Below are 21295 nucleotides of genomic sequence, written 5' to 3' on the forward strand. Positions count from 1 at the left end.
TTCAGGTGAAGGGCAGTAGAATCAACAACATTCAATCCTGCTCTGGGTAATCAGGGTCATAAGTCACTTCTGTACGCCACAGAAATCTCAAATTTTCCATTAAATTTGATTCAGTGAGGTGCAGAAGCAAAGAGGAAAACAGGCAATATTATCCAAGGGAAAGCAAATCCCAGAGGTCAAAGCATGATGGATTATTTAATGCAGGGGTCTGCAACCTGTGGCTCTCCAGATGTTCATGGACTACAATTCCCATCAGCCCCTGCCAGCATGGCCAATTGGCCATGCTGGTAGGGGCTGATTGGAATTGTAGTCCAATTGGCCATGCTGGCAGGGGCTGATGGGAATTGTAGTCCAATTGGCCATGCTGGCAGGGGCTGATGGGAATTGTAGTCCATGAACATCTGGAGAGCCACAGGTTGCAGAGGAAGGCAGTGGCAAACCACCTCTGTAAGTCTCTTACCCTGAGGGTAATCCTATAGGGTTGCCATAAGTCAACTGTGACTTGATGGCTCTTTACACACACAAATCATTATGAGGAAGCTACATTGCTTGCTAAAGAGCCGAAACCCTAGAACAGAGAAGGGAATGAAGGTAGGTACATCAAAGAGTGTATGCAGGATTTCTAAGGGTAACGAGCAAATTTCAAGTAGCGAGGTAATATTGAACATTCTTTCCCATGTACTAAACAAAAGCAATGTGCCAGAACAAGAGGGAGAATCCAAAGTGTTTGGAAGCATACCATGAACATGCAACCCAAACAAAGCACAAACACTTTTTCCCTCAAAGTACACTTTTGACTGTGATATGGAACAAAAACCCGTCAAGGGACCTGCTGGGCAGCCACAGCTCTGACTGGCAGAGGGACTCAGCTTACCTAGTTCAATACACGTTATTCCAAGAGACCACACATCCACTTTACCATCATACTGCCCTTCATCCATGGCTAAAATCACTTCTGGGGCCATCCTAGAACACAGAAGACAAAAGGTTCAGTTAAGTTACTCATCATAACCCTTCCTCCCTCCCTCCCTCCCTCCCTCCCTCCCTCCCACTTACTATACCGCCCACCCTCAAAGGGCTCCAGGAGGTGTACAACAGATAAAATGTTATTAAAAACATATACTGGTAATCACAATCCAATAATTAAAACAAAAAAAAATTAAACACAACAGCATAACAAAAAACTTAACAGCAGATGGCAACTCAGAGAAAGACCTCCTACCCCCCTGAGAGGTGAATAATGGTACACAGGGGAGATGGCGGTGGGGCAGGGGGGTGGGGTGGGGGTGGCTGGAACATCAGCAACCAGCCTCCCCAAAAGCCTGGCAGAACAACTCCATTTCGCAGGCCGTTTTAGTGCAGTTCATGACTACCTAAAGTTTAGCTTCAACTATTGGGCTCAGGAAAAAAACTAATTTGGCATCTATGCCCAGCATTGATATCCTAGCAATGTCTTGTGGCAGTGGGAAGTGAATTCACAACACTGTGGGTACTATGGCACGGCTAAGCATCCCTGCAGAAGAAAGGCCCCTTTCAGCTATCCCATCTCTCTTTGCTGCCTTCCCAAGTGACCTCAGGATAAAAAAACGAGGAGAGGGACCAGACTGGGTCAGTGAGGGAAAAAACATGACTTGCCCACTTTTGCTTCCCTCTTTTCCCTCCCTTGGTCTTCCCAGGATGCCCCAACAGTGCTGAAGGGGTCAGAAGGTTGGCGACTAGAGCGGTTATTGCCAACCCCTCATAAACAAGCAGAGCCAGAATTTAAATGCCTGGTGCCAAAATGCTTCCCAACACATATTCAGTGTTTTCGGTCAACAGCAATAATCAATCATGCAATGACATTCCACACACACCAGTCGCTTCAAGTGATAACCAAAGCTGGCAGAATTTTCTTACCAATATGGCGTCCCCACAAATGAGTTGGCAGGAGAGGCTATGGAAGCAGATCCAAAGTCAGCTAGCTTCACCTGGCCTGGTTCTGTCAGTAGGATGTTTCCTGCCTTGATATCTCTGAGGAACATGAGAATGTCAACGTCACACCCTGAAGCCCGCTTGCTGAAAGGTCCCAGTGGATTATGCAAGTGCCGCTGTATGGAAGCAAGTCTCACAAGGGGCACCATCATGACAGTATGATAAAGCCAGGGCTGAACCAATAAAGCATCTGCTCTGTGCAAAGTTCAGAACAGGTAGATATTGATGAAGAGGGGGCCTACTAGTGGTATGTGAACATGGACAGGGTGTGTCACTAATCAGTGGAGCAGCAGTGGCGTAGTAGTTAACAGCAGGTATACTCTAATCTGGAGGAACCGGGTTTGATTCCCCACTCTGCCACCTGAGCTGTGGAGACTTATCCTGTGGAGGAATTGAGATTAGCCTGTGCACTCCAACACATGCCAGCTGGGTGACCTTGGGCTAGTCACAGTTCTTTGGAGCTCTCTCAGCCCCACCTACCTCACAGGGTGTTTTGGGGGGGGGAAGGGAAAGGAGTTTGTAAGCCCCTTTGAGTCTCCTATAGGAGAGAAAGGGGGGATATAAATCCAACTCTTCTTCTTTTCCCTATATAAGATCAGAAGGCCAGTAAACCCCACTCTGAAGAACTGCTGGAAGCACAAAACAGGAGGGCTGATTTCATCTGGGGATATGAAGATATAAAGCAATGTGGATATGGTCACAGAGGATGCCAGCTGGCTCCCATTGATACAACGGGAGCTCTTCCCAAACATCAGGCTATAGTCAGATTCATGACTCAGGTGACAGGTTTAGGGTTTTATTTAGGAAATCGTCTTTTGATATTGATGTGTTCCAGTAGATTTTACCCTTGAATTCCTTTAGACTTAAACTGCAGCCCTTGCACGCTCATGCGTTTGCTGCAGAAGGATTTAGAAATCAGTCTTTTTATTACCCTGCTTGCCTGACCATTCGCCGAGCAGTGCCCTTGCTGTTAAATGCCCACGGGACAGCCACTAAAGATTCAAAATGGGATAGGGCACAGTTTTATTTGCTCTGCATAAAAAGGAGGGAGACCCTGAAAGACCTGAATGAGCTGCCCCATTAAGCCAGTTCTCCACTGCTGACTCCTCAACAGAAAGGTAGTATTTGGAAGGGAAGGGACTGGGTGCGGGGGTGGTGTTGGTGGTGGCCTTCACTTACCTATGGATCATGTTGTGAGAATGCAGATATGCTAATCCTTGGAGAGCACCGTGGGTAATGGCAGCTATTTCCACCTCTTGCAAAGGCTTTTTATGGACTTGAAGAAAGAGAAATGCGGTTAACAGATCAGCCGGGTGCACGATCTCAAACACAGAGGGTGAAACCTGCAGTGCGGGAGCAAGGCTCAGGACAGCCCAATGCTATGGATCCAGAAATCAGCCTCAAGCCCAGGTGGCCTTCCATGAGGCCCACCAGAAAAACTAAGAGTTTGTGCCGGGTTTGGCAAACAGCCACCGGGCTTTAGGGACGCATGTTGCTAATACAGACTCAACACCCACATGGGATAAACATATCCCACCCCTGTCCTGAGCTCCCCTGAATGCCTCAGTGTTGTCACAAAACACAAAAAAGAGGATTCAAAAACATGACCTCTCCTTCCCCACCACTCCCTGTAGGCGCTCCCGAGCTACCTGCTACAAAGGCAGACTGAGGGTAGCTCATCTTGAGCTGGCAAGAAGACTGTGCTGTTAGAACTAAGCATTTAGCCACACACAGGCAGAGAGCCCTACACCTTATGCAGGTGTCCTGTGGATATGTGCCTTCCTTCCTGAATGCTGCGAGACAAGGGCTCCCAAACCAGCTAGTCAAAGGCAGACTTTTTGCCTGGCTAGGAAAACTATCACTGACAGAAAATAATGCAGCAGTAGACATACACACACACTGAGCTATGGAAATCTGGTTCCACTGGGATACAATACAGGGAAATTTGCAGGCTTCTCTCTTTCACATCTGTGCACATAGTTAGTCAAGTATGAGGGGTACTTACCTTCTAATAAATCTGATGCTGATCCTAAACAGTATTCCATAACAAGCTAAACGGGGCAGAGGAGAGAACAAAGTGTTAGAAAACAGAACAGTTAGGCTGTATGGCACTCCACCTCTCCCCAGGCGCACACAAGGAAGAATGAATGCCACCATCTACCTCAAAGTCCTCTAGCTGAATCAAGGAACTGCCCGGGATCTCACACCAGGTCAGAAATCAAGCCCCCATAATCCTCTCAAACTGCTTCTGCCCCGAGTGGCAGGCGCACGCAACCCAGCTCAGTAGCTAAATTTCCTGAGAGGGTTACTCTGGCCTACGCTGCATAGCTTCACAAAGGAAAACTTTTGCCCATATTCTGGGCACCAACACTCAGAGATGCACAAGATGAGAGGTGTTGATATCTCCGAGACAAAGTTTGTATGGAACGTTTGTGAGGCTTCGTAATAACATTTCTGAAAACTCACAACAAAATTAGTAGAATGTTATTTAGAAAGTGGCAAAATAGTCAGGACAGATTTTTTTTTTTAAACTTATCTCTCTACAAATGTCCAGGAAAACAAAACAGCTTCACCTGGCATCTAATACTCAATACAGAAGGTGCTAGGAAACATAGGTCTCAAACTCGTGGCCCTCCAGATGTTATGGACTACAGTTCCCATCATTCGTGGCCCTCCAGATGTTATGGACTACAGTTCCCATCATCCCCTGCCAGCATCATACTGGCAGGAGATGATGGGAACTGTAGTCCATAACATCTGGAGGGCCACGAGTTTGAGACCTGTGTGCTAGGTGAACAGAGACAGGGAGGGGCGTGCCGCAGATGGGATGCCATCACTGAAAAGGCAGTCCCTGGAAGTCACTCACCTTACTTTGGAAGGTTAGGGCGCACAGAGAATGTCTCTGATGAAAATCTTAATAGCCAGACAATTTCATATTGTGGGTAAGGCAGGCTTTCAGGCAATTTTCAAAGCCCAAAACAGTCTGAGATTAGGCCGTGTCCCGGCACTTGGAAGTGTGTCTGGAAACGAACAGCGAGCCAGCAGCATTTGTTCAGAACTGGCAGGATGTGCTGAGAGTAATGTGCTCTAGTCAGCAGCCTCGTGCTGCTGCAGTGGTCAAAGCTCACTGCAGGTTCCAATCAGTATTCAAAGAAATAGAGTGCCTCACAATAGTTTAATCTGACTGTGGTTAGATTATATGGCCAGTCACATCATATGGCCAGTCAAAACCAGAAAAGGGCACAGCCAGTAGATTAACTAGAGTTATGCACCATGGATGAGAACCAATCATCTATCTGTAGTCAGGTCTAATGGTACCCACAGGCTGTGAATCTGGCTTTAAGGAGAGCATAATCCAGTTTAGAACCCTAGTTACCTAGATAGTTGACCAAATGTGCCTCAAGTTTATGTGGACTGCTCTTTGGTTTCTGGATTTCATCCAACCCATTATTGACTTCGAGTATCTATTCCAGATATCTACTGCCTCATCTAAGTCAGCTATTGGATGCCAAATCCATACTAGTAAACACTTCACTGAGGCCGTTTCCGCACGAAGGCGGAAGCGGCCGGGTCGGCGTTTATGACGCTGACCCGCCGACTCTGGGACTGTCCGCACGGACGGTCCTGGAAACAGCCGGGCAGCCGGCGCCACGGAGCGCTGGCGCCCGGCCGACCCGGCATGTCCCCGGGCCTCCGGCGCGTCGCCGAGGCCTGGGGACATGCCCCCCTGGCCCTGCACGCCTGCTCCAGTGGCGCAGGGCAGGGGTCCCCAAGGCCTCAAGCCGGCGGCATGGCGCTGCGAGATGAATAGATGCGGGTGGGAGAGGTGTCAGCAGAAACGCTGCGTTAAGCTCAGCAGCAGCTTTGAGGCGGCGTTTCCCCAAAAAGAGCGCTTCCAAGCGCTCTGGGGAAACGCCGGCTCTGCGACGGGCGGCGCGAGAGCGGCGCGGCTGCGATGCAGCTGCGCCCCCTGTGCGAATGGCGGCCAGGAGACGGCGTTTTTACCGTCTCCAGGCCGCCATTCATTGCCCGTGCGGAAACGGCCTAAGTTTCCAGATGATGGCTATGATTTTCTGTAGATGTTAAACAGCATGATAGACCAGACAGAACCTCACAACACAACTCAGGTGCTGAGGAGTCAAGGAGACAGGAATAGAATCATTGGAAAGGGACATCCCCCTTCAAACTGTTTCAAACTTCTGCAATATGAAGGATTCATCATACTTCACTGGAACAAGAAACTTATGCTACTAGTTGACTGATAAAGTCAGTGGTCTCCAGCTAGAGCCCATTTCGCTCTTAGAAGAGGGCCAGACCTATTATTTGGATGTTGCACTTCTACACTAAAACCAACAGAACACATTTCCAATAACTGCATTTTAAATCCCAGAGAAATCAATACATCTTGTATCGTTCAGGCAGGAGTTCATGCTAGAGTACACCATCCAATCAGGGCAGAAGAAAGTTAAAATGAAAGTCTTCTAGCTTAAGAGGGCAAGGAATGGTATGGAAGCCATGTGAGGGTTAGTCAATCATCCAGGAGCCTAACTCATTTGCAGTTCACTCCAATCCTTGTCTGTGCAGGTCCACTGCTTTAGATGGATTTTACTTCTAAGGAAGCAAGGGAAAGTCTGCAGCCCTGACATACAACTGAAGGGATACTCATAGGCCCCTTCTGCACATGCAAAATAATGCGTTTTCAAACCACTTTCACAACTGTTTGCAAGTGGATTTTGCTATTCCGCACAGCTTTAAAGAGCACTGAAAGCAGTTTGAAAGTGCATTATTCTGCATGTGCGGAATGAGCTATAGGGTGTTTTCTGCTTCAGTTTGAACAAGTGTTAAAGGGATATAACAGAAACATTCATGTCCCAGCAGATTAGCACGCCAGATGCAGGAGAGAGAAGTTACCTTGTTGATTTCACAGGACGTACAGACACTTGGGAAGGTAATGAAAAGTAGCGTATGATCCTTCCAGCTTCCTGTGTGCGTGTTTTTAAAATTTTGAACGTTCTATTTTTAACAGTGGCCACATCAAAACAAAACTATGTGGCACACATCATCTAGAAGAAAACAGCTCTACTATGACAGTTACCATTCTTTTTCATAAACAGCTCTCGCTCAAACATCAAAGTGTCGACAGCGCATTTTATCTTCAACAGATATGCTCGCTAATAGAAAGTCTGCTAAAAATCTGGAGCAACTATCAAGGGAAGCCGCAAAATTCTGTTATTAAACTGTGTCATAATAAAACAGTGACCGAGACAGAAATTCTTTTAACACCCATGTTCTAAATATTTACAAGCTGAGAAGACTGGATAAAGAAGTTTTGCTTCAGTAATGTGGAGATGCTACGTGAATTTCAAAGGACTTAAGGACTGGGGTGCTCAAGAAATCATCCGAGTGACTATCTCAAGAAGATAAATCTAAAAAAAAAAACCCAACCCCAAAACAACGCAAGTGTTGAAATACATCCATTCAATGCTACCAAGCAGTGGACATATTTTTATTTCTATACTGCTCGTTACATACACAGTGTATTCTTACCCATGCTGTATGTTCACGCAAATAGCAGCCTTTGTATTCTATACTGTTGGGATGTTGAATTCGTTGCAGGAACTTGACTTCTTTAATGATATCCTGCCATTTCTGTGGAAGAGAAAAAGAAAAGAACTTGGCAAAAAGGTCTACGGGTGGTGTGGGATGGGATGAAAAAAGTTACCGACTCGATAAACAATTCTAGCTATCAGCCACTAATACCTGGATGATCCATGGGAATAAAAACCATTCTCTGCTGCATGCCTTCCAGAGAGACTTTTACTATTCAGCTGTTACTGCCAAAATCAGTTTTTCTCAAGCGTTTGCTGCTTCCATCCAGTCTTTACCAACTTTCCTCTCTCTCAGTATGCACTGCCATGAAAAAGTCCAGGACCCAATTTCACAGGCTTCACAACCCACTTTTGAGTCATAACGCACAGCTTGAGAAACACTGACACTGTTATATAGACGAGGCTTAGAGGAGGGAGACTCAACCTCAAACCCCCACTCAGCCATGAAGCTCCCTGGATGACCATGGGCTTCCTCTCAATTTAATTCATTTTACTGTATTTATTTACTAAAGCATTCAAATCCCATCTTCCCTCCTGATTTGAGGCAGGTTACAATAATAATTGAAATATCTCCAGCTAAAACCAAAGGTGAAATAGCACACCCCTCCAATTCCTCCCCACTTAACAGATGCCTGGTGCTCAAGCCCCCTCACCAGCTTTGGCAAACAGGCTGGCTCTGCAGAGACTTTTGAAGATTTCCAAACAGGAGGGCTCCCTCACACTTCATGGAGCCCATTCCATAACCAGCACCTTGAACTCAGCTTGGAAACAGACTGGCAGCCAACACAGCTGTTTCAAAATAGCAATGTAAGTTCCTGGCTGCAAGCCCCTGACAACAGTCAGGTGCCGCATTCTGGACCAGTTCTGGGTTGTCTTCAATAGCAGCCTCACATAGAGCACATTGCAGTCATCTAACTGTGAGGTTACAGAAGCATCCGCATTCTAGAAGGACTGAATTCATTTGTCTTAAATGGAGAGGCATTGGCTTCTTCACAGCAGTTTAAGAGCTTGCAGGTGCTTATAGACCGTTCCTTGCTGGCTGAAGAGCACACTGGCCCAGTGGCCAGGACTGCCTTTTATCAGCTACGTCTGATTCACCAACGTTCTCATTACCTGTTCTAAGAGAATTCAGTCCTTCTAGAATACCAACCTTCCTGACGAGCATTATTTGTCTCACCTGAATTCAGCTTCAATCCACATGACCACATCCACAGAACACTGGTCCAGAACGCAGATGGAGGCAGGATAATGAAATATAGAGCTAGGAATCATCTACAAATGAAGAATACCCAACCCCAAAGCTCCGGACAATCTCATTCAGTGGCCTCATGTGTGTACACACCCACACCTACTGAAGAGAAAGGGCAAGAGAACAGAATCCTGTGGTACCCCATAAGATATATTCCACTCAGGGGATTCTGCACCGCTGGCAAAGACTGTGTCCCGTCTGACAGAAGAGAGTGAAACCATCCAAAGGTTACACCCTTCACACCAACTCCATATTCAAGCTGATGGATAAGAATGGGGTGGTCGGCTCTGTCAGAGGCTGCTGAGAAAGCCAACAGCGTCATCAGGGAAGACTGTCCCTTGTCCTACTTTAAATTAAGACTGTCCACCAGTGCAACTAAAGTCACCTTGGTACCAAACCCCACCTTGAAACCAGACTGAAATGGGTCAAGGGCAGATATGTCATTCAGGATTCTGGAGATCAGCCAACTCGCCTCTAGTCAGTAAAGGTTTTTTTCAGCAGAAGTACAACTGTCTCTTTCAAAGATCTGAGGAGAGCCCCCTCGATGAGGGAGAAGTTGATGACTTTTAACTACCGGCTCTAATAACCTGCTCCCAGCAAAATTTTAAAGGCTATGATGGCATGGGTCCATGTGGTATCCTTCACACCCCTAAGGAACCTGTCAGCATCCTTCACACCCCGAAGGAACCTATCAGCATCCTTCACACCCCTAAGGAACCTATCAGCATCCAGAGGCTGCTATCTACAACAAAAGGACAAGCAGATGCTTCTGACCCCTTAAGTACTGGATCTGCTGTCTATTTCCTAACATTTTCAGGAAGGCCATTCAATAGCAAAGGAACCACCAAAATGAAAGTTCAAGATGTTTTGATTGTGTGTGCCCGCATGGCAGGGGGTTGGACTTGATGGCCCTTGTGGAGGAGCAGCAGTGGCGTAGCAGGTGCGTTCTAATCTGGAGGAACCGGGTTTGATTCCCTGCTCTGATGCCTGAGCTGTGGAGGCTTATCTGGGGAATTCAGATTAGCCTGTGCACTCCCACACACACCAGCTGCGTGACCTTGGGCTAGTCACAGCTTTTTGGAGCTCTTTCAGCCCCACTCACCTCACAGGGTGTTTGTTGTGAGGGGGGGAAGGGAAAGGAGATTGTAAGCCCCTTTGAGTCTCCTACAGGAGAGAAAAGGGGATATAAATCCAAACTCTTCTTCTTCTCTATGATTCTATGATGGGCCAGAAACCTATTTTATCTGCCTGTAGAAGGGGACAGAGGGAAGGCATTGATTAGATAAATGGAACCGCCATACAGGCTTTCAGTGTGTCTGAGAAGGTTACTAGGAAAACAGAATGCAGGAGGGGAGAACTATGTACGCCATCCTGAAATCCTTGGGGGGGGGGGAGTGAGAAAAACAAAGTTGATAATACACATACACACACAATCTATCTCTTGAGGGAGGGAGAGAGAAAAGGACCGAAAGAAAACAGATTGGCGGCGGGGACGGGGACGACTACAAGACTGAAACACAGTGCAGGCACTCAAGACTCTGCCCAGTCACCTCTTCTCCCATAAGGCCGTTATGAGGATGAACAAGGCCAAGGGTGCATTGTGTGTGCTGGAGACGCCGATTAGTCATAACTGCAGCTCGAGCTGCCTTCTCGCTTTGCAGCAGAGGAGCGAACCAGGAAGGGGTTTATTAACTGCGCTGTCTTTTCCAAAATAAACACCAGCCCGCCCACCTGCTCAAGACAAACCAGCCCTATTTCTGAACCGGGTTTCATTGATGGGGACGGACTATTCATAGCTCGATAATAATTAAGCCAGCAGGACGAGGAGCAGGTACAAATTACACTTTCACCGTCGTTCAGCCACATGAATTGTGTAAGATGGGAAACAGGGCAGCCGGAGCTCAGCCCTCATGGAAAAATTCTTCAGCAGGCTCTGTCTGGCTCTTCAACACAAAGAGAGCAGCAGTGCCTTGCATGGCATTGTGAAGCCTCCTTAGGGTGCTCAACTTTATACCCATAGAATCAGGGCAAGCTCAGAATGGGCTTCCCTCCCCTTTCCCTTCCCCCTCTTCTCCATCCCCTCCTTCCTTTCCCCTTCTATTGCCCCCCCCCCCTTCATTGGCTCCATTTCCCTTTCCTGCTTTCTTTCTTGGTCTCAGCTCCTTGGAGAACCTGCCAATCCTGGGTCACTGCAGGTCATCTGCTGCTTATGACCATTTACGAACCAACTCACCATTAGGAATAATCAGTATTATATACAGTAGGCATGAAATCTACAATGCCATCTTTTACGTCCAATTAGTGATTATAGTTTTAACTCTATGTTTTCAACTTATACATTGAATTCTGCATGCACTGTCTGTCGGAAACTGCCTTGAGCCAAACTTGGTTGGGCGAGGGTGGGATATAAATTAAATTAAAAAAACAAATGGTTCAGCCTCTCGCTACTAAATAATATGCTCTCAGGGGTCAGGTGCAGTTCTACTGCCCAAAGTGTTTATGCAATTCAGGATCACAAATCTCTGCCATGAACAGACCGGGAAGTTGAAATAGCCCCAGAGTTACTACAAGGCAGCACTGGAGAGTTGCTTCGGCATAACATCGCCAACCACAGGCAATGGTACACTTGTGTCTTCCTCCTGCAAACTGTCAGCAGTGAAGGCAGCAACTGGTGATCTGATACCCATCAGCACTGCCACTGCCATTTTCGTGACCATCTTGCCCCATATGTCCCTAGTAGGCCTCTGCGTTCTGCAGAGGAAAACTTGCTGGTGGTCCCTCGCCCCTCAATGGTGCGGCTGGCCTCTGCCTGGTGGAACATTCTTTCACCAGCTGTTAGGGCCCTCCGGGACCGTGGTGAGTTCCGAAGGGCCTGTAAAACTGAGTGGTTCCACCGGGCTTTTTGGGAGGCTGGCCGCAGACTACCTGCCCCCTCCTGATGCCCTGAACTGCACCTTTATACCATCTCCGGCGTTGCCTTCATATTATATTTTTACCATCTTGGCACTGCTGGCCCCCTCCCAGCCTTAGGATCCAACGCCATAAATTCAATTTGTTTAAATTAATTAACTGATTAATTAATGTGGGTTAATGATGCTGCTGTTTGTGATTTTAAGGGATTTTAATGTTTAAATTTGTATTTATAATTTGTATTTAACATTTACTGTTGTACTGTTGTATCTGGATTTGTTGTAGTACATCGCCCAGAGCCCCTTGGGGTTTGGGTGGTCTATCAAATGATGATGATGATGATAATGGGTCTCTGCCAAGTGAGTCCTCAGGTACCAGAGAAGGGTTTGGCTTGCACTTGGCCGGCAGGAGTCCTTTAGGACATCAGCCCACTGGGAAACCCACCCTGAACAATGACCCTCTGCCTAGTTTACTGCCCTCACCAGGCCTCTGAACAAGCTGATACTTTGCTGCTGCTGCTACCTTGATATCATGCCTGATGACTACACAGTGACAAGCAAACATGCTTAGTAACTGGCAATTCTGCCACCATTATCCGATGCACATTTTTGTTTGCCTTCCCAAGAAGCACACAGCCCCACTGCTTCATCCTAGGCTTCATGCACACAGCAACGTCTACTGTGGATTCCCTGGCCACTGCAAATGGTGCATACACTGGCAACAGGGCATCCGTACTGAAATTTCCTCTGCACTTTCTTTGGCAATCCCCTCAGCATTCCTAACCCCTCTCCCAAGTCACACTTATTTTTAAAATAAATAAATAAGAACATAAGAAAAAACCTGCTGGATCAGACCAGAGTCCATCTAGTCCAGCACTCTGCTACTCGCAGGGGCCCACCAGGTGCCTTTGGGAGCTCACCTGCAGGATGTGTAAGCAAGGGCCTTCTGCTGCTGCTGCTGCTGCTCCCGAGCACCTGGTCTGTTACGGCATTGTCAACCTCACATCAAGGAGGATCAAGATTGGTAGTCATACGTTGACTTCTCCTCCATAAATCTGTCCAAGCCCCTTTTAAAGCTAGTAAGTAGTTGCTCTATACAATGCTATAGATACACCAGCAACTGCAGGTTTTTTAAGCCAGCAAAAAAAGGCCTCTGGGGGCTCAGGGGGATGAAACAGCAGCCATGAGAAGATGACAGAAGTATAATGGCGCCTATGTGTGCAGGAGGTTTGGCAAAGCACACCTTGTCATCCACACGATATACAAATCAGCTTGATCTAACGTCTTTTGGGAAGGATCAGAGCAAAGCAGACGAAGCCCTGCAAAGCACTGTATGGATACTCTGAAACACAATGCTCAGGGCAGAGCAAAACATCTGTGGGCAAACAAAACTCCAGCTATGCGATTGCATAGGAATAGAAAGACATCCTTTGGCGCAGGTGGGCAAATCATGGCTCGCAGGCCACACTCAGCCTGCAAAAAGCGTCATCTAGCTGTCAAACTGCTGAACAATTTGCCAGGAGGATCAGCCCTCCAGACGACAGTACCAGCTAGCAGGCCAATGAACAGAAAAGAAAAAAACCCCGTTGAATGGCTCACCATTCTCACATCCCTGTAGGTGCCTGCTTTTCAGCCAGCAGTTCCAAGGGCCACACTGTAAACTGGGATAAACTGTATCCTGATTTCTTCCCAAAGCAGCCTTATAACAGTGGTTAATACAGTTCCTCATGCTGTGGTGCCCCCCAACCATAAAATTGATAGAGGAGCGGTATCTCGATTCCTAAGACAGTCGGAAATATGTGTTTTCCGATGGTCTTAGGCGACCCCTGTGAAAGGGTCGTCCGACCCCCAAAAGGGTTGCGACCCACAGGTTGAGAACCACTGGCTTATAACAATCCAGTTCTCTCCTCCTCCATTTTATCCTCACAACAATTCAGAAGAATCCTATGTGGCAGGCTGAGAGAGACTGACGAACCCTAGCTCGGACACCAGGCGAGAACCCCAGACCCCCACATCCTAGTCTGACAGCAGTGGCATAGTGGTTAAGAGAAGTGCTCTAATCTGGAGGAACCGGGTTTGATTCCCCGCTCTGCTGCCTGAGCTGTGGAGGCTTATCTGGGGAATTCAGATTAGTCTGTACACTCTAACGCACACCAGCTGGGTGACCGTGGGCTAGTCACAGCTCTTCGGAGCTCTCTCAGCCCCACCTACCTCACAGGGTGTTTGTTGGGGGGAAGGGAGTTTGTAAGCCCCTTTGAGTCTCCTATAGGAGAGAAAGCGGGGATATAAATCCAGCTCTTCTTCTAACCACCATTCCGTGCCGATTCTCAAAAGCAGAAAAGGGAAAAGAAAAGAAAAAGAGAAAAAGCATCCTATCCTGACCAATGTTTTAGAACTCAGACAGGCCCACTGCTGCTCTGAGAAATTATGACATTCCTCACTTTCAAAGCCTGCTCTTGCCGGTAGCACTCAAAGCTGACCTTAATCTGCCTAGCTTGGAATTTTCCCACGTCTGCACTGTATCTTTGTGAAGTTCGTCAGGACGAATTTGTTCAAACTGAAAGGAATGCGTTTCTGTTTGATCTGACTTTTGTTCCGTTTTGCAGGCACAACCTCCACCTTAGTCAGTGTTTGCTGCAGTTGCCTCTACCATTCTGAGCAATTTTTTTAAAAACAACAACAGAACTTGAAGGCTAAAAATTAGTTTATAAGTCAATTCTCAGTGCAACAGAGCTAGATTCAATGATGTGCTTTATCCTAAATATGTCTGTATGAAATTCGTGCTTATTTGCAAGGCAGCTCTCAGAGATGTGAAGGTCTGGAGGAATTCATAAAAACCCTTCCCCACGTTTTTGGAATACTATAAAAAATTCCTTTGAAATGTTTTCTTTTAGAATTAATTAAATTTAAAGCAAGGGTTTATTCACTCAGAACATCTACTACGAATATTTTTATGGAAGATAATTCACAGCATTAGATATTGCTGAAACATGTTGGAAATATACATTATTGCACACTGTGCACAAAATACATGCTTCAGAAAGTTGTATATGAAAATATGCTATTGAAAAGTTTAGCATTTTCAGTGTTACAAAGTTCAACTCAGTACCCAAATATGACGCTAGACCAATTACCACTGTATGAGACAGTTTCTGCCCAACTAATATACTTCATTTTTTAAAAATCTATGTTTTCCTTTTTAACTTTATTTTTTCCTAATTCTTACCTGGCAACCGGGGCTGACTTGATCTAGAGTCTGAAAATCTCTCTTTAGCATTAGGTGCCTGTAGAAAACTATAGCATTTATACCTTTAAATGTCATACAAATGCAAAACAATATAACGCTATATGCAAAGTTACAGCTAATGCATTTTATTTTAAAGCAGTAAGAGTTGAGGCTTGATAAGAAATTAGGTACTGCATAGAGTTCATGTTTTTTCTGGAAAACGAAAAAAACCGAGACAGGTTTTCCCCCCATTTCAAGTTTTCCACTTTTTTTCTTTAGAAGAAGAAGAGTTCGGATTTATATCCTACCTTTCTCTCCTGTAAGGAGAGTCAAGGTGGCTTACAAGCTCCTTCCCCTTCCTCTTCCCACAACAGACACCTTGTGATGTTTTTAAAATGTCAGTTGGTGCCCCTTAACAATTTAATACAGAGATGGGAGTACCAGTCAGGAAGGGGAAGGAAAAAAAGGAAAGGAAAGGAAAGGCAAACCCAAAAAATAACAAAGCAACATTTTCTGTAGATATGCCCCTGCAATAGGCATTCCCTTAGCTCAGGGGTGTCCAACTCTGGCTCTTCAGATGTTCATGGACTACAATTCTCATCAGCCCCTGTGCTTCTTTAGCAGCTGTGGGGTGCTAGGCATGCCAGCAGGGACTGATGGGGATTGTAGTCCATGAACATCTGAAGAACCAGAGTTGGACACCCCTGCTCCAGCTGATATTAAGGGTGAGAGTAGGAGCATACATTTTCTGCACAAATGTCGCCATGCCCCAAAATCACAGAATTTCTCTCCATTTTTATTCTGCTCTTACTCTAAAGAGTTCAAGGAGTACACGATTCTCCAGGCCCCTATTTAATCCTTACAACAGCCCTCAGAAGCAGGTTAGGCTGAGAATGTGGGACTGACCTAACTTCATGTGGGGAGTTTTATGGCTCAGTGGGCATTTGCAGCCAGGTCACCTGGCTCCTCGTCTACCAAGGAGAAACAAAAGGGCTGCACCAGTCACAGGAGATAAGAAATAAGGCCGGTGGTTTTTCAAAGATTAGACTACTGATCTTGTACTTTTCTTTGAAAGACCACTGTGACTAATGGACTCCCTTGAGAAGCCTCTTGGGCCAAACATGTAGGGAATTTTAAACAGAGTAACAAAGTATATTTCTATCTATTTTTTTTTAGTTTCAAGTCTATCAACCCTCTACACTGGTTCTGCTATCCAGCAAACTTTAGACGAAACCAAGCTTCTATTGCATTTTTAAAAAAGCAGGTCCTCCTGGCAGTAAAAATACATTTAAAGGTCGCAAAGTTTGGGGAAAGTACATTAAACTAAACATTAGATTTTGGGTAGAGTGGGCTTTTTGTCAAATGCATGAAGTTGAAAACTCTGCAGGTACACAAGTACACAGCAGGGAAAAGTGGGGTTTAAGAGGCCATGTAAGGAAAGAGGTATTAGGCATGTCTATGCAAAACGTAACATGTACAACTTAACTTCAGTGATTAATCACAAGAGCTGTAACTGATGGAACACAGTCCATCGTCAGCTTATACTTTTAAAAAGCAGGTTCTCATGGTATTAGGAACAAATTTAAAGTCCTGTATGTTTGAGGAACTCAGGAAGTACTACTAAGACTCAAGGGAGGGAAGGTCTCCTTGGACTCCATGGCTTCTTCTCCCTTTTTAGAATTCTAGTCCAAATATCCCAGTCCTGAGGCACCAGGAATCTTTCAGTGTCATTTATCCCCCTTCCTTCCACCAGACTTGATCTTCCTACCACGATAGAAGACCTCACCTCTGGTCTCAGACACAAAAAGGCTTGTGGAACAACTAACAGATTTCTCGGCGCATCAGCCTTTGTCAAATGCATGAAGTGAAAACTCAGTCGACAGATTCACACGCATACACAGCGGGGAAATGTGGAGTTTAAGAGGCCACGAAGTTAAGCAAGTATTATTTGTGGCACTCCCATACCAAACTTAACATGAACAGTGTAAGGTCAGTGACCAGTCACAAGAACCATGACAAGTGGGACATAATCCACTGTACGTTTATACTAATTTTGTAAATATAACTTAATTGCTTAAGCATGTGCAAAGCGCTATTAATGTACATTTTAAAAGATGAAATAAGCACTTCCATCATGTCTACAACAGTCCATTTTGGTTATGCATAGCTAATGTCTTTTGGCTTCTGGATTGGAGACAGCCTACCCCAGGGCGGGGGGCATCCTGCAAGTGGCAACCCCCAATTCCTGGCCATAAACAAAGGTTCCAGGGTGGGGGCTTTTTCTCATGGCAAAGTTTAGCTTAACTCGGTGCAGCTGATACATCACGCTGACGCCGATAGCCTTGAGCCTCTAGTACAGGGGTAGGGAACCTGCGGCTCTCCAGATGTTCAGGAACTACAATTCCCATCAGCCCCTTCCTGCATGGCCAATTGGCCATGCAGGAAGGGGCTGATGGGAATTGTAGTTCCTGAACATCTGGAGAGCCGCAGGTTCCCTACCCCTGCTCTAGTATATAAAAGAAGTCCACATACCTCATTGGATTGCTTCCCACTGTAAGACATTTTCTTGATGGCCACCACTTCATTGGTGCGCGCATCACGTGCCTAGAAGGACAAAAGACAACTCATTAGCATTTTACTGTCATAGGAGCCCGTCAATGAAATTTAACATTGTCCGCTGAAGCCCGTAGTGGATCTGGAAACCGGCACCTCTAGAGATGTTAGGCTGAGATTTAGCCATCACTCAGTGCCATCTAAAGGAGGAGAACCAGTCACATCACCCAAAAGATTCCTTAATATGGAGGAGGAGGAGGAAGAGGAAGAAGAGGAGGAGGAGGAGTTTGGATTTATATCCCCCCTTTCTCTCCTGTAGGAGACTCAAAGGGGCTTGCAAATTCCTTTCCCTTCCCCCCTTACAACAAGCACCCTGTGAGGTGGGTGGGGCTGAGAGAGCTCCGAAGAACTGTGACGAGCCCAAGGTCACCCAGCCGGCATGTGTTGGAGTGCACAAACTAATCTAGTTCCCCAGATAAGCCTCCACAGCTCAAGTGGCAGAGCAGGGAACCAAATCTGGTTCCCCAGATTAGAGTGCACCTGCTCTTAACCACTACACCACGCTGGCTCTCTCTCAAGAGTGGGCCAGTTGGTGCCTCTTGACCCACTCAGAGCCTTCTAGATTGAAGTTTGCTTGCTAATTTAAAGTTAGCTGCTTGATGCAGGCTACAGATGGCCCTTTGCTTCTTTTTCATGCCAGCTCACCAGGGCCTGACAAACTGTTTACAAAAGAAGCCTCTCTGGAACGTGGATGCTATCTAAATATTACCCACCCCAAAAAGCCGTGGATCACTGCGTTTGCGGTAGGGATGCTTCGACACAGTTAAATTGTGACAGGCTGTTTCTGTCCTACACAGTGGTGGATCTGACAAGGCGTATACTGCAGGGCTGAGGAGGTGGGTTTGGCTTGCAACCAAAAGCGAGCAGCGTGTAAAAAATTGTTCTCTTATTGCATTCTGAGCAAAACAAAGTGATACTGGAAGACTCGGTGAAGCCTTACATGAGGCACTAACACAATTTTCTAGGTAATAACAAGAATTAAGCAGAAATGAGGGGGGGAACAGCTTGCTCAACTGTAACTATTGTTCTTTGAGTAGACATCTTCATTCAAACTGACAGGGTTCGCACTTGCGCACAGCGACAGTTCGGAAGCTTCTGGAGTTACCTTTTAGGCACTGAATCGCCTCTCCTCAGAAAAGGCAGTCTCAGACTGCACATGCTCGAGGGCAGGAATTGTGCCTTTACCACTCAGTTCCTTCTGAAGCACAAGAGGCTGTGCCAAACGCAGATTACCACTCACAGAACAACCACTGCCGGTAAGCAATCTGTTTTTATTTCTTTGTGGTTTCTGTGCATCACACGGATGGGTACAGATTAGCAGGCTAACATAGCCAGGGGCAGGTGCTTCGGGAGAATCAAGAGTGCAGAGCAGCTCTTCCGAACAAGGCATCAGACAAGGCTTGGACATCAAGAGTGCAGTACAAGGGTGGTTGGCTGTGCTCAGGCAGTCCTTCTGCATAACTCCGGTAGTGATAACGCTTCTCACAACGGCTGAAGATGTTAGTTGCTGCTGCTCTCGCAGAACTTACTCAGAGATTCTTTAGGAGATGCTTTTCTGTCAGTTTGGGTCATTTGCATTATCCAGGCAGCCCAATCCATTGGGGGGAGTAGTTGTGGGGTGGCCAGGGACGGACCAGGCGCACCATCTCTGTCACACCCCACTGCTGCCACCATGTCACAAGATCAGGGATGTGGCGTCCCCATCTGTCTTATAAATCCTGGGCTCTTTTTTCCAGATGCTCAAAAACTGATGAGTTTTCCAAAGATTTTATTGAAAAACAGAAAATAAGAAATGTTCTAATACAGAGATTTCTCAGCTAATAGCATCGTTCCAGGCAGGTTTTGTTTCAGACCTGGGATCAGGAGCTGTTTTCTCCTGCCCAGCCTGGATCAGAATTCCCCTTTGTTCCCTTCCTTTGGTTCTCAGGTAACTCCATTTCCTGGCTCCCTTGTAAATCAACCTCTTTGATGTACAACCATTTGGCCACTAGTTTCCTATCTGGAGATCAAAGGTCCTTGTCAGGCTAGTGTGAATCTACCTCTTCAGTTTCCACGGACGTTTCCAGCAATGCAGCAAGGTCAAATAAAACACAAACCCACCTCTTGCACAGAAGGGGACCTATCCAGCCCAATGAGCTATGCTTGCATATTTGCTGATGTAAGTCAATACCATCAAAAGTGGCGGTTTTGAGCTCAAAGGCCTGAGAAGCTGACAAAAGTTGGCTGCACCTTGGGAGTATCCTCATCGGTGCCAGTTCTGATGGCACTCAGGCAATACAAAGCTACATGGCTCCCTGGTACACATTACCCCCGTGCCAGCGTAAGTGCCACTTATGCTGCATGGACTGGCAATGATGCTGGGGTCACGGTAGCTCTAGAGACCAAAGATGGATTAGGTACTCCAAGATAACATCTCTGGGGTCGTAGATGGATTCTACCCACAATGAGAAGTAAAGATGGTAAATGCCCTTCACTTGCAGTCATAAGATCTTCTGGTACATGGCATCTGTATAGTGGTGAGAACCTTGCACAATGTTTCTGGGATTAGTTGGTTGGAAATTTTCATCCCATCTGCCCTATTTAAGAAATGGCAAAACCTACTAGAGAAATTAATTTATTCAGGAAATAAATCAAGACTTAATAAAGGTATCATCATCGAACAGGTGTGTGGGGGGTGCGAATTCCTTGGTGTTGAAGGTATCATCTGGTCTGCACATAGCCTGTCTGTCATCCACAAGGGCAAGGGCCTTCTCAGTGACTGCCCCTGCCCTCTGGGATTAGCCCCCTGAGGAGGTTTATATCTGTAGGATCTATTGTGGTAGCATAAAATATGCAAGGCTGCCTTGCTTCGTGCAGCATTTAATAAACTAAGAGCATGGGTGTGGTGCCTGTCTGCCCAGATTTGTTTCAGAGCTGTTAATTGGTTGAATTTTAATTAGAATCTGTTTTATTGTATTTCTTTGTATTGACAGGTTTTATTACTTGTGAGTATGCTCTGAACCACCCGAGTCCTCTGTTGAGGAGGGTGTGTGTGTTATAAATTGAATAAATTGAAGACCTTGGAGAAGACTCCCATGAGGAACCTCGCTGTCAAAACAGGGATCAGGACCTCTCCAAATGCGAGTGGCAATATGGACAGAGCAGACTTCCTCCACAGTTTAACTAGGGGGGGGGGGGGAGATCAGGGTTTAAAACAGCCACAAACACCCCCTCAGAGGTCAGAACCAAGGCCACTGTCATTACAGAGATGGCAGATGATGCTGAAGCTGGTGGCAGAACACTTTTCGATGGTTTGCGCTTCTTTGACAGCTTTGAGCCTTAGGAAACTGGTTTTTTCCCCTCTGTGCCATTTGAAGAAAAGCCTGGTTCCATTCACCAGAAAGGAAAAAATGACTGATCCCCAACCGATGCAGATGGAGCAGGCAACAATTTTACCTCTGAGGCAGGGACAACCGATTGAGCCATACGGAGCGAGAGAGCTCTCCCACAACAGGGTGCAAAGGCAGGTGGCTCCGTTCTTTCTTGTAAACGCCAAGCAGCTTGGGCGTGAGATCACTCAATACAATCTGCCTAAATGCAGGAGATACCCATCACGCCCATCAGTTGATGGTGTTTATCCCCTTGCAAGACTTATGCTTCTTAGAAGTGTTGGGGGTTGCCACAGGTGCAAACAGCTAGTTAAAAACAACAACAAAGAAGCCCAACTGTATAGGAAACT

General features: G+C 46.4%; 1 protein-coding gene across 2 annotated transcripts in view; it reads right to left on the bottom strand.

The window, feature by feature from the left end:
* Nucleotides 1-21295, bottom strand: part of TAOK1 (TAO kinase 1) — an 84924-nt gene that overhangs the window by 26462 nt on the left and 37167 nt on the right. For both annotated transcript variants that reach the window (XM_048519271.1, XM_048519272.1), the window contains exons 3-8: nt 17497-17568; nt 7519-7620; nt 3977-4022; nt 3151-3247; nt 1897-2010; nt 875-966 (exon numbers count right to left, since the gene is read on the bottom strand). In XM_048519271.1, the coding sequence (XP_048375228.1) occupies nt 875-966; nt 1897-2010; nt 3151-3247; nt 3977-4022; nt 7519-7620; nt 17497-17568 (523 nt within the window). The remainder of the gene's footprint in view (nt 1-874; nt 967-1896; nt 2011-3150; nt 3248-3976; nt 4023-7518; nt 7621-17496; nt 17569-21295) is intronic.

The sequence above is a fragment of the Sphaerodactylus townsendi genome, linkage group LG16 (assembly GCF_021028975.2).
Source record: "Sphaerodactylus townsendi isolate TG3544 linkage group LG16, MPM_Stown_v2.3, whole genome shotgun sequence".
Classification (NCBI taxonomy): Eukaryota; Metazoa; Chordata; class Lepidosauria; order Squamata; family Sphaerodactylidae; genus Sphaerodactylus; species Sphaerodactylus townsendi.